Source organism: Nelumbo lutea, chromosome 1 (genome assembly GCF_056320005.1).
Source record: "Nelumbo lutea isolate HS-2025 chromosome 1, American lotus-T2T, whole genome shotgun sequence".
Lineage (NCBI taxonomy): Eukaryota > Viridiplantae > Streptophyta > Magnoliopsida > Proteales > Nelumbonaceae > Nelumbo > Nelumbo lutea.
In genome coordinates, this window is record NC_142684.1 from 95,530,387 (window position 1) to 95,546,798 (window position 16,412).

The 16,412-nt window shown below is 35.4% G+C and overlaps 1 protein-coding gene across 1 annotated transcript in view; it reads right to left on the reverse strand.

Moving 5' to 3' along the window:
* LOC148876256 (Chaperone DnaJ-domain superfamily protein) overlaps nt 1-10,013 on the reverse strand; it is a 31,048-nt gene extending 21,035 nt beyond the window's left edge. The window contains exons 1-2 of the mRNA XM_088966441.1: nt 9,625-10,013; nt 5,160-5,189 (exon numbers count right to left, since the gene is read on the reverse strand). Of these exons, the coding sequence (XP_088822567.1) occupies nt 5,160-5,189; nt 9,625-9,747 (153 nt within the window). The 5' untranslated portion in view covers nt 9,748-10,013. The remainder of the gene's footprint in view (nt 1-5,159; nt 5,190-9,624) is intronic.
* Between the last annotated feature and the right edge of the window lie 6,399 nt (nt 10,014-16,412).

Below are 16,412 nucleotides of genomic sequence, written 5' to 3' on the forward strand. Positions count from 1 at the left end.
TCCTTTGTTACCATTATGCAGCTGATCAATATACCAAAAGCCCTTGGCCTGCTGGAATGTATAAAGCCAAGTTGTTTAACTTTTAGGGTTGTAACATACCACCATGCTCTGCAGCTAACATATCAGTTGCTCTTACTCCAAAAAGCTTTCACTCTAAAAGCAGTAACTCTTTCCCTGGCCTCTCACTTTGGCAGTAGTTAGTCCCTTCCACAGTGGCTCACTTTGGCAAGAGGCAGCCCTTTCCCCTTGGCGGCTCTCACTCTGTTCTAACACATTCCATGGCAGCTTCAACTCTACTCTGAGTAGCCCTTTCCATGAAAGCTTTCACTCTGTTCCAGGTAGCCCTTTCTAGATAGCCCTTTCCGTGATTCAAATACAAGAAATAGGGATACTCAGTAGGCTCCAATACCAATTATTACATACCCGACCAATATACTAAAAGTCCTGACTGTTGGAACTTGAAATGCATAAGCCGAGCCTCTAAACCTTTAGGACCATAACAATTACACATTTAGAAATACAACTGTGGCTACATTGCCCCAAAGAAATTGGTTTCTATAAAATCCATAACAAGTGTTATTCTGAGATGATGCAGGTTTGATATCCAGATCAAGTTAACCATAAGCTAACAGAAATAGAAAATATGACTCCATACTTGGTGGTTGGAATAATGCTTTGTTTGAGTTGAGGTTAATGGCTGTAATATCTTCCAGCTGTTTAAAAATAAATAGACGAGAAGAATTAAGCTTAAAATGTGTACTTCAAAACAGCTTTATTTCTGAGATTAGATCAGAAATAGAGAAAATAAGAAAGAGAAGACAAGAGAAAAGTCGAAGCAGAAGAAATCATAATGAGAGTGGCATCTCCCACTCTCTTATTTTATTAGGGCAACATAAAAGAAGGTAGAATGACATAAATACCCATGAACACCAAGATACACAAATTATTACAACACTCCCCTCAAGTTGGGTCATAGATGTCAAACATTCCCAACTCATCACATAATTCATTATGACGAAGGGCATTCACACCCCTTGTAAAGACATTAGCAAGTTGTTCCTTGGAGCTTACATATGGAGTACAAACTTCATCCTTTTCAATGTTCTCCCTAATAAAATGTTTGTCCACCTCAATATGCTTGGCTTGGTCATATATACCCAATTTTACATGACATCAGCAAGTTGTTTCTTTATTGTTGCAATAAAGAAACATGGAGCTGTCAACAGTAAATTCCAACTCTCCCAGGAAATTCTTGATCCATAACACTTCAGCCACACTATGAGCCACGGTGTGGTATTCAAATTTCCACACTAGACCTAGCAACCACTAGTTGCTTCTTACACCAAGTCACCAAATTACTACCCACAGACCTCCTGTCATCGGCTGATCCTGTCCAACCAGCATCAGTATACACTTCGACCTTCACATGGTCATGCTTAGAAAAGAGGATATCTCATCCAGAGTGCCTCTTCAAGTATCAAAGCACCCTCTCTGCAGCCAAGAGATGAAACTTCTTAGGAGAATGTATATGTTGTATATACTGTATATGTGATGTCCCGCCTAGTTGTAAATAGGTACAACAGTCTCCCCACAAGTCTCTGATATTGCTTAACATCTAAGAGAGTCTCTCCTTCACTTTCCCCAAGCTTGTGGCTTTGCTCAATAGGAGTGTCAACTGTTTTGACCCATAGTTTACCTGAATCCTATAGAAGATCTAGGATATACTTCCTTTGAGATATAAAGAATTAAAAATGCTTATCAGAGTGGGCAACCTCAATCCTAAAGAAATATCAAAAAAGGCCTAGATCTGTCACCTCAAACTGAGAGGCCAAGAATTGCTTCAACTTCCTTATCTCAGACTCCCAATTACGAATAATGATAATATCATCTACATGCACAATTAGACCTGCAATCTTGTCCCACTCTCTCTTCACAAACAGTGTATGATCTACCTAACATTGCCTGAAACCCACTTGTTGAACAACCTTATTAAACCTACTGAACCAAGCTCTAGGTGATTTCTTCAGGGCCTATGGAGACTTTCTCAGCGGACATACCTTCTTCCCACTACCCTTAACCCAGAAGGAAGGAATTTTTTATATCAAGTTGGAGTAGATCCCAATGAAAGTTTGCTACCAATGAAAAAAGAACTCAGATAGAGTTCATTTTTGCAATAGAAGCAAAGGTTTTAACAAAATCCACTCCATACACTTGGGAAAACCCCTTTTCTACCAACATTGCCTTGTATCTCTCCATTGAACTATTAGCCCTAAGCTTAACTGAGAAAACCCATTTACACCCAACCGGTTATTTGCCTTCAAGGAGATCCACTAATTCCCATGTGTTGTTTTTATGTAGGGCATAAATCTCTTCCTCCACAACAGCTGAGCTTTCAGGTAGAGCCAGGGTTTTAATACCATGATATTAGATCGAAAATAGAGAAAATAAGAAGGAAAAAGAGAGATAATAGGAGAAAAGAAAATACAAAGTGCAAGATTATCTTTTTCTACACATGACAAAACCATCCTTTTTAGCTTTCCCACACATCCATCACAACATCAAAGTTGTTTCCACGGCTGTTTCAGATTGCTGAGAATCAGGATGCTACTGTGGTAGACTGCTATGAATTGAATGGTAGATCTGTAACTTGGTGTCCTTCATTTTGAAGACACTTCCAGGATTGGGAGATTGTTAAGTTTTCTGAGTTGCTTGAGCTGATTTCAATCCAATCTTTGGAGTGCTGATGGTCTTTTTTCAGTCAAATCCTTTGCTCTCAAACTTTCAGACAGGAATTTAGCTTCTGTGCCTGCCTCGAGAATTTGGAATCCCCTATCTCCCTCAAAAGCTAATGCTCTGGTGTGGGCAGCAGCGCCAGACAGGTGTTTAACTAAAGCTTATCTGTCTAAAAGAGGGGTGCAGGTCCAGGACCAGTTGTGTGTGCTGTGTGGGCAGGCATTGGAGGATAATAATCATCCATTCCTCCATTGCTCTGCCACCTCATATATCTGGTGGCATTACATCTCAGCTCTGGGGCTAGCTTGGGTTATGCCTGGAACAGTGATAGATCTGCTTTGGGGCTGGGAAGTTCATGGTCTCTCTAAGCTTGCCAGCAGTGTATGGGTCTCTGTTCCGGCTGCAGTGATAAGTACCATATGGATTGAAAGAAACAGCATGTTGTTCCAGAATTCTTCCAAAGATTTGGATGATTTAATTTCTTTTTCTTTTGGGAAGCTGGTCTCTTGGGTTCCAGCTGCAAAGGGGCTTCAGACTTCTGGCCCGGGGGTTCTATTGAGGTCTAGGCATTTGTGGGAGTTGTATCATTTATCAATGGCTTCTGATTCCTATCCAAGGTGTTATCCTTGGGGGTCTGTTGTATTCTATCTGATTTTAATAAAATTACTTTACCTTTTCTCAAAAAAGAAATAAAATAAAAAGCAATGAAGATTTAGGAACGTTAATCAGGTCAAAGATAGTTGGATGGGTTCTAATTCTTCCAGAATTTCAAGGCTTCAGTAAAGAAGACTTTGGATCTGAATTATGGAGAGTCTTGAATGACTAAGATGTTTTTTGAATTTTGAACTAGTGATTTGATTAGTGAGTTATTGTATTTTTTTATTTTAAATTTTATCTGATGTTTGGTGACTCCTTGTCACCGAGAAGTGTATTGTGTTTTTTTTCTGTCAATAAAACTTCTTCTTTATTTATCTTAAAAAACAAAAAAAAAAAAAAAAACTCCTTTTTATCACTATTGTCTCATGTGATCCTCAAGGGAGCATATTATTTTTTATTTCATCCATTACTAACCTTTTAACTCTATGAATGTTGGCTTGTCTTACACTGCTAAAGCCAAGCTTGGTAAAAGAGGACTTGTCAACTATTAAGTTAGCAGCTGGCATAAAAACCTTTGGCCAAACCAATGTGAACATGAATGAAGGAGCAGTCACCAATTTGAAACACCTGAAAGAGAGATGGGAACCCCTAACTCAACCTCATCCACATTGATGCCTGGTAGCCCACTTTTTCCATGGTTGAATCTTAACTTGCTATCAACTCAAAGTAATATTCCTTTCAGGTTTTGAATCATCTTCTTATGATCATGTCTACTACAACAAGTTTCTATAAAGGCCTAGTTAGAACTGTCAAAATGGTGAAGAAGAGATGAAACCGGCAGCTGGGTTGCTTTATCTCAACCCTTTTCCCTTAAACAGACATTTTGGCAACTATGTTAGATAAGTAAGAAGAATAATGTTTCTGCTCTATATAAAATTCATTTGGGCTTGCATTTCTAGTCACAAACTTTGAGCTTTCCAATTTGATTTGAATCCTTTCATTTATGATTTGGTATAAACAATTTAAATTATGGTTATAACTTAAATAAAATACATGAGCTTTAATAATATTGTTCTGCTGCATGCAATTGGATCCAAACAATACCAATTTAACTAAGACTGGTTGGCATCTTTTCTAGAAGTTTGAAGTCCAAATGTGTGACAAGATATACAATGCCAAGTGCCATGGCATGATCTCATTGTTGACAAAGTAGAAACCCTTTATTATGTAATTATGTAATCATGGTTCCGGTGGGGCTTGGCTCATGTTGGTTTTTAAATAGGGGCCAAGCACCTCCAAGCTTGATCAATTGAATAGTTTGCTCCTTTTTTCCCCTATTTTATGTTCTAAATTTGTCATTAAAAAGGGTTCCTAGCCTAGTAGAGAATTGATGACAATTCGAGACGTCACAAGTTCAAACCTTCTGAGGCCTTCAAAGTGATATAGTTTAGTTAACAAAAAAAAATGAAATGAGAAGTATATATTGAATACATAATATAATATAGTATATATGATATATAAACAAATATACGATATACTTGGATTCAAGGCCTGGTTGGGTTACTCAGACTTGAGACTTCAAGTCTACACCCTGTCCAGAAATTTACAGTCCTTCTGGGTCAGGTTTATTTTGATCACCCCTGTTTTGAGCAATAATAATGTTTCCTGTTTATACACATAAGAACTAAGTCCCAAACTAAGAAAACAACCGCTACAAATAGCAGATACATCAATAAAATCCTCTAAATGAACATTAATTTAACAATGCTCTACAGCAAAGAGTTATATTATTATCCAAGCTAAGTACAAAGTGGATTGCATTTTGCCACCTTCGATGGTTGTTGACCTCTCCCAAAATCCTGCAAACACATTTCAATGTTTTAAAGATCACATAGAAATTATGACACTAAGATGATGATGATGATGATGATGATGATGGCATTGCACAGAACAGAATGGCGAAACAGGATTAATGTAGCCGAACCCATGTGGTTGGAGTAAAGCTTAGATGATGATATCAATGATAAAATATATGACACTAACAAAACTTAGGTATCAATACAATATAAGCCAGAAAAAAAAAAGAAAGAAAGAAAAGAATGGGATTGGAGTTGCAGAAAAGCATTCATGTATCTGACATCTAATTGTTGGGATAAGGTTCTAATGATGAGATGATACAATACAAATAGGTTAAAGGCACAGACAAGAACAAATAACTTAAACAAAAAAAAGGGGTCAAGAATCAGTAGGAAGTTATCAATCTTTGCGCAAAAGCAAGGGTAAACAACTTAAATGAAGGATTTCTATGAAATAGAGAGCTCTTATATAACACTTTATTGCATAGACAACTAGCTAAAGCTCACAGTTCACAGAAGAGACAGTTTTGCCTGCAGACATGGTGCATCCTGGAAAGAGAGCTAACATTCCAGTGCATAGCTAAAATTTCAGGTGTCCATTTCTTTTATCATTTTCAGATGTGCTCAAATTTGAACCTCAATTTTCTACAACAAAGGAAGAAAGGAGTAGAGAAGAAATTGGGAGCAAATAAGAGAGGATCTTTGGTTGAAATTCAATGTGAATGAGAAGTTTATTTAATTTGTTATCAAACAAGAAAGGATCTTGGGTCATCTTATCCATGCAATGTCATTTTCCACAACTATTAGAAAGCTTAGTAAATATGTTATCTGACAAGTCCGAATGTTTAATTGATTTGAGAATGTTCAAAATCTATTAGAGGAAGGACACTGTTCAAAATCTTTAATCATGACTTTAAAATGCAAGGACACTATTCTCAAAGGCCTAAGATGGGTCATTGGGAAGGGCAACAAAGATTTTGGTCAGACAATCAGGTCCTTGACCAACCACTCATTGACAAAATCCCAGATTCTCTAAGAACAAGCATAGATTTAGAAACAAATGTCCAAATTTTCATTTATTGGGACTCAAAATCATGGCACTTAAACAAGTTGGAATCAATGGTCCCAACGGATTTGATCAACAACATTTTGGGTATACCCATTGCAGTTACCAATGTTGAGGATAATCTTTGATGGGATTCAAATCCTCATGGAACTTTTTCAATTAAATCCATTTACTGACTAGTTGAACTTGGCCTGAACCACGAGGTCAAGACGAAGGCCATCTAGAGGATTCAATGCCTGCCGAAAATAAAGATTTTCCTATGGTTCCTTTTAAACAACAAACTCTCACATGAAAAAATCTTCTTGATAAAGGGTTTGATGTTGATGGAAATTAACAAGCATGTCATGAAGTAGAAGATTTAAATCACATCTTTGTTGATTGTCCCATTGCAAGCCAAACGTGGGCCACTACCCAATACCCATGAAATTTGTCCAGGGCCACAACCATAGTTGTCAAGGTGTCGCCTAGGCGACTAGGCACCCTTGGCTGGGCGCCTTGACTTTTAGCAACTAGGCACCCGCCTAGGCGGCAAAAATGACAAGGTGGGCGCCTTTTGTAATATCATTTATATTGCTGTATCTTATTAATGTATGTGTTCATTTTATTATATGATATATATATATATATATATCAATTATACTTTGTTTTAATGTTTTACCATTGAAATTTAAAAAATCAAAGGGTTTTGAGAAGAGAAAAAGAAAGAAAGAAAGAAAGAAAAGAAAGAGGAAAGAAAGAATAGAATAATAAAGTTCTTTTTTTTCTATTCTCTCTCTCTAATTAAATAAAACAGAAACTTCATCCTTGTTTTTTTTTTTCTATTTTACTTTCCATCTTGAATATTTATCATATAAAGTTAATAACCTTCTTTAGCTGCTAATTAATATGAATTTGCTCTATTAAATACTTATTATAGTAGTATTGTTTTTGAAAATAATGAAATTAATAGATGTAAAAGATTTTTATCTTTTAGATGTGATGATTTGCCACATTTTTAGAGGAAATTTAATGTTCTTAATAAAGAGAATTGCTATTTTCCAATTAACATGCATGCTGAATGGTATATAAAACTAGGACACTAGCCAAAAGTCAGCTTTTTATATTATAATTTTTTTATCGCCTAGGCGACTAGGCGACTACGCGCCCTAGTGTTGCCCAGAATCGCCTAGACACCTTGAAAACTAAGGCCACAACAATCTGAATCATTAAGAGATTGGTGGGAAAGACTCCAAAATCTCAATAACTATCAGAGTTATTCCAACCATTTGGAAAAATGTGCTTTTATCCTATGGCCCATTCAGAAGAGTAGGAACGAGAACACATTCCAAAATAAAATGGTAGGCCCTGTCCATACCACTGAAAGGGATTGGATCCAACTCAAGGAGTTCTTTAAGTCATCTCAAAATCAATTCAAGTGAGCAACCTAGGAGGAGTCAAATTTGGGTTACTTGGTTTCCCCCTAAACACCATTCTATCAAAATAAATTTTGATGCATCAAGAAAGGACAATGGAGACACTACGATTGGTTGCATTGCTAGGAATATTAAGGACAAGATTGTTCGTACAAAGTTGATAGTTGAAGGCTCACATAGGGAGTGCAAAATCCCCTGGAGTATTGGTACTTTGATCGAACATTGAAGACTGCCACAAGATTGTAGAAGAAGACAGACTGATCACTGAAGATAAGTTATAAGCACATTTATAGAGAGGCGAACCAAGCAGCAGACTGGATTGCAAATTTAGGACACCTTGGTACTTTTATGGGTTTGTCCGAGGTTCTTGCATGTAGAGACTTAAAGCTTATTGTTTCTTTTGATTTTTGGGGAAGAGCCACCCCCGTCTTCTGTAGCTACTTTCTTATTTACCAAAAAAAAATCTATCAGAGCTGAGCTTTCCATGCAAATGTTGTCAAAATCTTACAATTTACGATACGATTCACGATTTGAATCATGAATCCCAAGGGTATCGATTCGAATCTTATGTTTGAATCCTTCTCTGCAAAAACGTTACAATTTTTGTTTGAATCCTACAGCTTGATTCATATATCTTGCAATTTTTACGATTCAAATAAATCCAATTAAGAATTAGTTCTCTACTTTTTTTTTCGTTTATGTTTAGTTTTGCCATGGGAGACTTTTTTTAAAGCCCTTAGTAGAAAATGATTTATTTACATTATTCAAGACTAGAAATTGAGTCAAGTATCAAAAAAAAGAAACTAGAAATTGAGTTTGTTTTCTATCATATGTAAGATAAAGGGCCATTGTATGTAGATTTGTTTGATTTTCAAGTCAAACTTCATTATATCATCTTAGGCTTCTATTGTACAAGTGGTAAATTCTATTGTTTTAAGTACATATATGGCAGATATAGATTAAAAATAAGGTAAAGTCACTTTCCTATATATATTTAGCCTTTTAATATATCTATATTTAATTTTTTCACAACTTTATAAATAAAGGAGGGTTCTAACAGGCTCGTGCTAAGGCATTTCCTGAAAGTGACATGATGTAGCAATACCCAGAATCCCAGAAGTTGCAGGAAAGTAGACTTGCCAGTTTGTGCATGTGCATAAAAGAACACAAATAATACGTATGTGTAAAGTGGCAAGAAAAGATCCTGGAATTCACAATTTTATTGGACAGAGTGAAATGTCAAAAGAGGATTTGTGTGGCTGAACAAAATTTGGTTAGGCCAGAGAGAAGGCTCCATTGAATTGAGTTGAGTTGAGCATGTCCAAGTCAAATGCTTCTGATTTTTCTACTTTTAAGGAAGTATTTTGTGTATCTAAACTTAAATATAAAAATTTAATGTTAAGAAGTCGAATCCTTCTTTTACATTAAGAGACATGATATGATTAGAGAAGTTTCATAATAAGCAGCAAAATTGGGACTAACACCAACAATTGATGATGAATGTAAGATTGGCACAAGAACCCTCACTGGTACCAAAAAGGTCTTGAAGTTTGGCAATACATTACTCAACTAAGCTAATAGAACCTTTATTTGATAGCATTACCATATTTCAAGTTTCCATCATTTACTGTTCAAGTATCATAAATCAACCAGACCTGAATTAATTTTCCATATGGAAATAAACAGGGGCACATTTAGACATGAATATCAAATACTTTACGGCATCAAGTTTCCTACATTTGTAATTAACTTTCCAACTTTATCAGCTATTAAAAGCACGAGTAAACCTAACAGCCAACATTAGACCAAAAAATTCAAATAACCAATAAAATTTGGAAGATTAAAAAGTACCCAGTTATGAACTTAATATGGATGAAAACTAAAAGAACAGCAATGGTTCAAAATATGAATAGTTGACTAATAAAAGCACGAAAAAAAATTAAAAACTCAGACAACCCACCGGCTTCCATTTATTCTTCCACTTCTCGAGCGACGCAGGAGTTGAATGAAAAGAAGCGGAATGAGAAAATTGACAGAGGGAACTCCTAAAAATTAAGAGGTTTCTCCATCTGGGTACTTGCATATCTCCTTCAAAATCTCCAAAAAAACGAAGAACAAGCGAGAAAGATGTCAAATTAGAGTAATAAAACAGGGCAGTTTTATCGCCTCCCTCCCATGAATTCCGGCTACCATTTAGGGGAAGGATTGTTGTTTGTGGGGAAAATTCCAGCGTTCAAAAATAACAAGCCTTCTGTGTCTGCGGTCCAACAGAATTAGGGGAACAACAGGAATGCTTGTAATTGTAAACATGGAGTTTCAAGCTTCAACTCCTCGCCCTGCAGACAAGGTGGGACCCATAAAAATATATTCAACTTTGTCCTTTAGTATGTCGTTTCTTGGCCCCACTATGTCTATATGGCGAATAACCAAGGGTTGCACATACTCCTTGTATAGTATAATCCTTAGTAAACAAGGTTATAAGATAAGTAGGGGTGAGAAAAAAACCGAAAAATCGAACCAACATATATTTTTATATATTTTATATGTACTTATGTATATTATATATATTTTATATTTTTATATATTATAAATTGATAAATATGCATTATATATAAATATATATTTCTAATATATGATATATTATTTATTATTTAAAATATAATAAGTTATATATATTTCTAATTTTTTATTATATTTTTATAATATATATTATAAAAATTAAAAATTTGAAAAACCGATGAACCGAATTAACATATATATTATAATTCAGTTTTTTAATTTTTATATATTATAAATCGAATTGGTACTATCGTTAGTTGATCGTCAATCAACACCGTTACGTGACATCATGTGCACATTAAATAATTCCAAAATGACAAAATTACCCTTTATGATATTTTTTAACCATTTTACCCACTTAGTTTGAGTGTTAAAAGAAGGAAAAGGGAAGAAGGACTATGAAACCAGACATGTGATTGTCCGGTTATAGTTGACCGTTGAATGGGGGAGCTTGTAGGGATGGTAATTTTCCCCATTTCTCTAATCCTTGTGGGGATTCACCCCGAATGGGGCGGGGATGGGGAAATTTTCATCCCCGTTAGCAAGGATGGGGCGGGACAACAAGAGCACTCCCCACCCCGTGGGAACCTCGATCCTTGCCCCGTGGGATCCCCACTAATATATGTATGCATACATTATATATGTATATATGTACACATACATCTATATATTAATATTTTTTAAAATATGGTTGAATATGTTTGAATATTTTCTAATATGATTGTAAATTTTAATTATTTTCTTTTTATTTTTTCAAATAAAATAAAAAACAAAAACAAAATGGTTAACATTATAAAAAATCACGGGGAATGGGGATCCCCGTGGGGACGGGGATGGGGATAACATTGTCCCCGTTAGTAGGGACGGGGAGACCCTCCCCCGTTTCCATTCCTAGGAGCTTGAACAGGGGAGTGGGAGCTTCAACAGTTGATCGGTGTTTGGTTTCATAACCATTCTTCCCCTTTCCTTCTTTTAACACTTAGACAAAATGGGTAAAATGGTTAAAAAAATATCATAAAGGGTAATTTTGCCATTTTGAAATTATTTAATGTACACTTGATGTCACGAAACGGTGTTGATTAATGGTCAACTAACGGTAGAGACCTATTAGACACAATTTGAAAGTCTAGTGTACTGTAGAGACATGTTTTAAAGTTTGGGGACTAACTTGACAACCCCCAAAGTTCAAGGTGTTGTTCGGGATTTTTCCCTTAAAAATATGAATAAGATCGTGGTAGGGGTAAGCAAATGAGTAAATCAACCTCGATCCAGCCTTGAACTGGCCCTACCCAATATGTTACAATGTAGGGTCTAGTTCCAAATTCTTGGAACCGACCCCTACTCAAGTCAGTTCCAGGGGTCTATGGGTTTACCCTACACGAACCAACCTAATGAACTGGCCTGGTTGGCCTTAGTGCAACCAGCCTTGGAACTGAACTTGCCTAAACTCCAAATTATTTTTAAGAATCTAAAGATTTGAACCCTAGCACTCATTGTTACAAAAGCCATGGTCTCATTTGACCATTGAGTTATTTAAGTAATTTTATCATTTGTTTCCATTTTAATATTTGAATGTGCATAATAAATAATGTAAAAGGTAATATTTACAAAATTTAAATTATATTATGAAAAAATTTGAACCATATGTGAATATATTATAATAATCTACATATAAGGTTACTCAATTTAATCAATAAACATAAATATAAGTTTTAAATTATATATTATCATTATTAAAGATCAACTTTTTAAAGGACATGTTTCATTTTTTTAAGAGGGAGAGTAAATAAAGAACAAGTTCCACGGGTAGACCTTGGAACCAATCTTCACAAGGTAGGTTCTAGTTCCAAAAACTTGGAACCAACCCCTATAAGGTAGGTTCTAGGTTCTACCATGAAACCGAACCAAACCAACCCATGCTCACCCCTAGATTGTGGAACTTTCTTTTGACTAAAACATCTATTTTTTGAATTTTATATCTATTTAATTGTGAAGCTTAAAATGTAATTTGAACTATTACTTTTTACCTCATTTAATTTTCTTTCTTTAAATCTTGCATTTTTTTTTATAAATGAACAAAAAAGATACACTAAGAAGATAAAACATTACAAAAATAAAAATCCAGCCAAGTAGGTAGGTCTGTTAATGATACCCAAAACTTTGCAGCCCAATATAAGGCGTTTACGTAATTATATTTGGATTTTGCAATTTGCATTGGATTAATAATAAAAACCAAAATATAAATAAAATAAAAAATAGAAATTTTATAGAAATTTTTTGATACATTATTATTATCATTATCACCATCTAAAATTGTCATACTAGTTATAATACAAATGTAAGTGAAGTAGTTAAATGTTAATACTCTTAAGCTTGGTTTGTTTGTAATACAACTTAATTTGTATTGGTGCAAAAGCATGAGAATTCAAATGAATTGATGACAAATTCTGCTTAACTTAGTTTTGTTTTAGGACCTATTTTGCTTTGTTTATTTGCATTGTAAATGAAATAAAGCCTTAATCAAAGCAAAACAAAACCAGAGACAATTTCTATTATAGAGGAAAAGTATAAATACCTAAAAAACTTTAGCCAATCAAAAACCCACGTGAATTTGGATGAATAGTAGATTTGGGCATAATACATTTTCGATATCATAGTCCAAACTTGAAACAAAAGTTAATCAGAATATGCACTCTTTTCACACGACAAACAAATAGTGCCTTTAAGATTAGAAAATTAGAAAATAGAACAAACTATTAGCGCAGGAATCTTTAGCACTAGTATTGACAACGAACTTTCTTTTCCTTTAATTAAAAGGAAGCAATTTTCTATTGGGAAATGGTGGCACTGGAATTGTTTAGAGGAGATACTTGAAGGGATTCTATAATCCTCCATTTTGCATCATTTCTTCTTCTTTTTTCACTTTTTGATTTTATTTTTTGTGGGTTTCACTATGATACCAAAAAAAATTGTAATCAATCAATAGGTATCATAATTCAAAATAGATGAATTGATTAAATATATTTAAAAAGAAGTTTTATGATGCATGTTGTTTGAGATGACATTGTTTTAATCAATGAAATTAATGAAAGATTAAATAAAAAATTAAGTTTACGGACAAATGCTCTAGAAACATCAATCAATATAAATATATTATATATATTAGGGAAAATTCTCGATTAGTATTTTATACTTTGGGCTTAGTATCACTTTGGTCCTTGAACTTTGAAACGCGACAATTCAGTATCCGAACTTTCAAAACATGCCAATCCAGTACTAGTCGTTAACCAGCTATTAACCAACCATTAAGTGGCATTTGAAAAAGATAAAAATGCCATTTGAGTGTCATCTAATTTTCTTTATCAACCATCAAAGCATTGACAAAAAATGAACAGTCCCAAGTTCGAGTAAGGATTTGGAACTCTTCTATTCAAAAAAGTTGGGGGCACCAGAAGACCCATTGAGACATGTCCCCAACTTTCTTGAACAGAACAAATAAGGATTTGGAACCGTTCATTTTTTGTCAATGTTTTCATGGTTGATAAAGAAAATTAGATGACACTTGAAGGGCATTTGTGTCTTTTTCAAATGCCATTTATCGGCTAGTTAACAATAGGTATTGGATTGGTACATTTTGAAAGTTTGAGTATTGAATTATCACATTTTAAAGTTTAGTGACCAAAATGAAAGTAGGCCAAAGTACAGGGTATTAATCGAGAATTATCTCTATATATTATTATGAAATGGGTGTGATAAGGGTGATTTGGCCCGACCTAATAAGTAAAGGACACATGGACGCGGCCAGCCAGCCATATGACAAATTAGCATGTGGTGCCACGTCAACAAATCGCGTGACCTCGGGTGCTTGGTTACTTAGGAGTGGGTGCACCTTGGTACCCACGTACATCGAGGTGCCATATAACCAAACCTTGAAGCTCGCCAGTTGTCTCCAAACTTCTTGAGATCATGCCACATAACTGTAGGCTTTATCCTTGCCCCGCCCAAATCGGAGGGAAATGGTAAGCCTCATTAACTAGTACGTTACCCTCATTCCAAAGCGGAACGGATCCCTACGTCACAGACTGAGGATTTTGGGAGCATTTCACGAGACCCACGACAGCCCAAGTATATAAGAGCATCAACCCCCAAGACTCGGGTACGCACAATTACTTATTCACTAGTTTATCTGCATTCAAGCTTTCAGCTTGCAACTAGAGTACAATACTAACTTAAGCATCGGAGCGACCTCGTCGGGTTAACCACCCCAGGTTCTCTGATCCTTTGTCTTGCAGCTTGGTCCAACTTGCTACGTGGTTAGTGTCTAGATAATCTTCCAGTTAGGAGCTTCCGGATCATGCACCATGAGGGTGTATTCTCCTTGTGCTAAATGGAATCTATTCATGCAATTAGATGAACTCTTCATATGCGAGTAATTTGAGCATGCGATTGTCACTTCTGCCCGTTCCTCGCCCTCTCCCGAGGAAAGACTTGCCGAGCAAGCTACCCCTTACCTCGTCGGGTAGCTTGCTCGTCTAGCACTCATTGTTCCCCTATCTTCCCCATCTCCCTCTCTTCCTCTCTCTCCGTGTCTCGTGCTCACTCTCCCTCTCATTTTCCCCTCCACCTCTCCCTTTCTCCTTCAGCGCTATTGGTTTTTCTATGAGAGCAGTCAAGATGAACCATTGCAGTGAAGAACTTTCTTGCCTTGTGCCTTCAGAAAGGTTTGGGCTTCGGCTGTCTTTGTAAGGGTTTCTTTCACTTCCCTTTCTATTTCTCAAAGCCCTTGTTTGGATCTTGTGTCTACATGCGCACGGGGAAAGCTACCTCTTTCAATGGTTTCCATTGCAGATGTTTTTCCATACTCCGTCGGGTTTTTTTTTTTCAGCGTCAACAGTCCTATAATATATTGCTTGGGTAACTTCTTGGCCTTCACTTTTTTTCAGGTTATTATGAATGTTATTGTTGCCTTTTTTTTTTGTTTTTTCGTGTTCTTATTATTTTCTTTAGAGATTCCCTTCTATCTGCGTTGTTTCCATTTTCTTACAAGCTAAGTTTTTGTTTTCATTTTTTTTACAGGCTATCTGTGTTGCCTGGCTCCATTGGAACTCCTTAATGGAGTTATGAATTTAAGCTTGATCAGAATTCTTAGGTTTGTTCTTTCGTGTTGAGTTATGGTTAAAGGTGTAAATCAAGTCCGTGTCGCCTATGACCTGGCACGATTGTATGATTGTATGGGCATAGGCCGATGGGTTGTGTCAGGCTTGGGGTTTCAGCTCAGCGGGCCGGGCCGATATGACATACACTGTCGTGACGTGCCACCCATAGCCCGTGGGCTAGCATAGCCTGGCCCAACCCATATATATAATATTTATATATAATATATTATATATTATATAAATTATAATTATATGATAATTAATAATATATAATATATTAGTAAAATAAACAATAATTTTCAATTTTATTATAATATTTTATTTAATTATTATATATAAGCAATTGTATACATCAAAATTCATATAAAATTAAAACTTTAAGTTTTTTCAATTTTTTAAAATTAATAACTTTAACCCGATGCACAGCCTGGCCTGGCCCGAGGCTCGGCATGGCCTGCACTTTGGGCGGGTCGTGCCATGCCGGCCCAGCACGCCCGTTTTACACCTATAGTTATGGTATTCTCAGAAGGATTTTATACAACTTCAATTTACAGTTTTATACACCCTTTGAGTTATTTATTTATTTAATATCTCTTTTTGACCTTCTTCTTTTTGATTTTGCAGTTCAACGGTTTGCTTTTTTTTTTTTTTTCCTGATTGAGTCCAATTTATATGAGTTTTCATATTCTAGTTTTTTCCTCTTTTGCAGGATTTTTTCTTCCCAGATTTTCAACGGTAGCTTCAATTAATTAAATATATATCTTTGTTTCGGATTCCACAATATGATTATTTTTCTTAATGAAGGCAGAAGATACAATTAATCTACTTGTGTTTTTTAAAAGAAGAATTATGAAAGATACAACTAATATGTTTGTGGTCTTGTTTGTTTTTGAATGGTCTTCTACTAGCAGGCTCCTGGCCGATATTTTAGGTGTGGGCTTAAGCTTTCTTCACATTTATTAACTACTAATGGTTGGTGTTATATTGTTTGCATTAAATCTATAGGTTTGCATAGTCACCTTGATATGTTTAA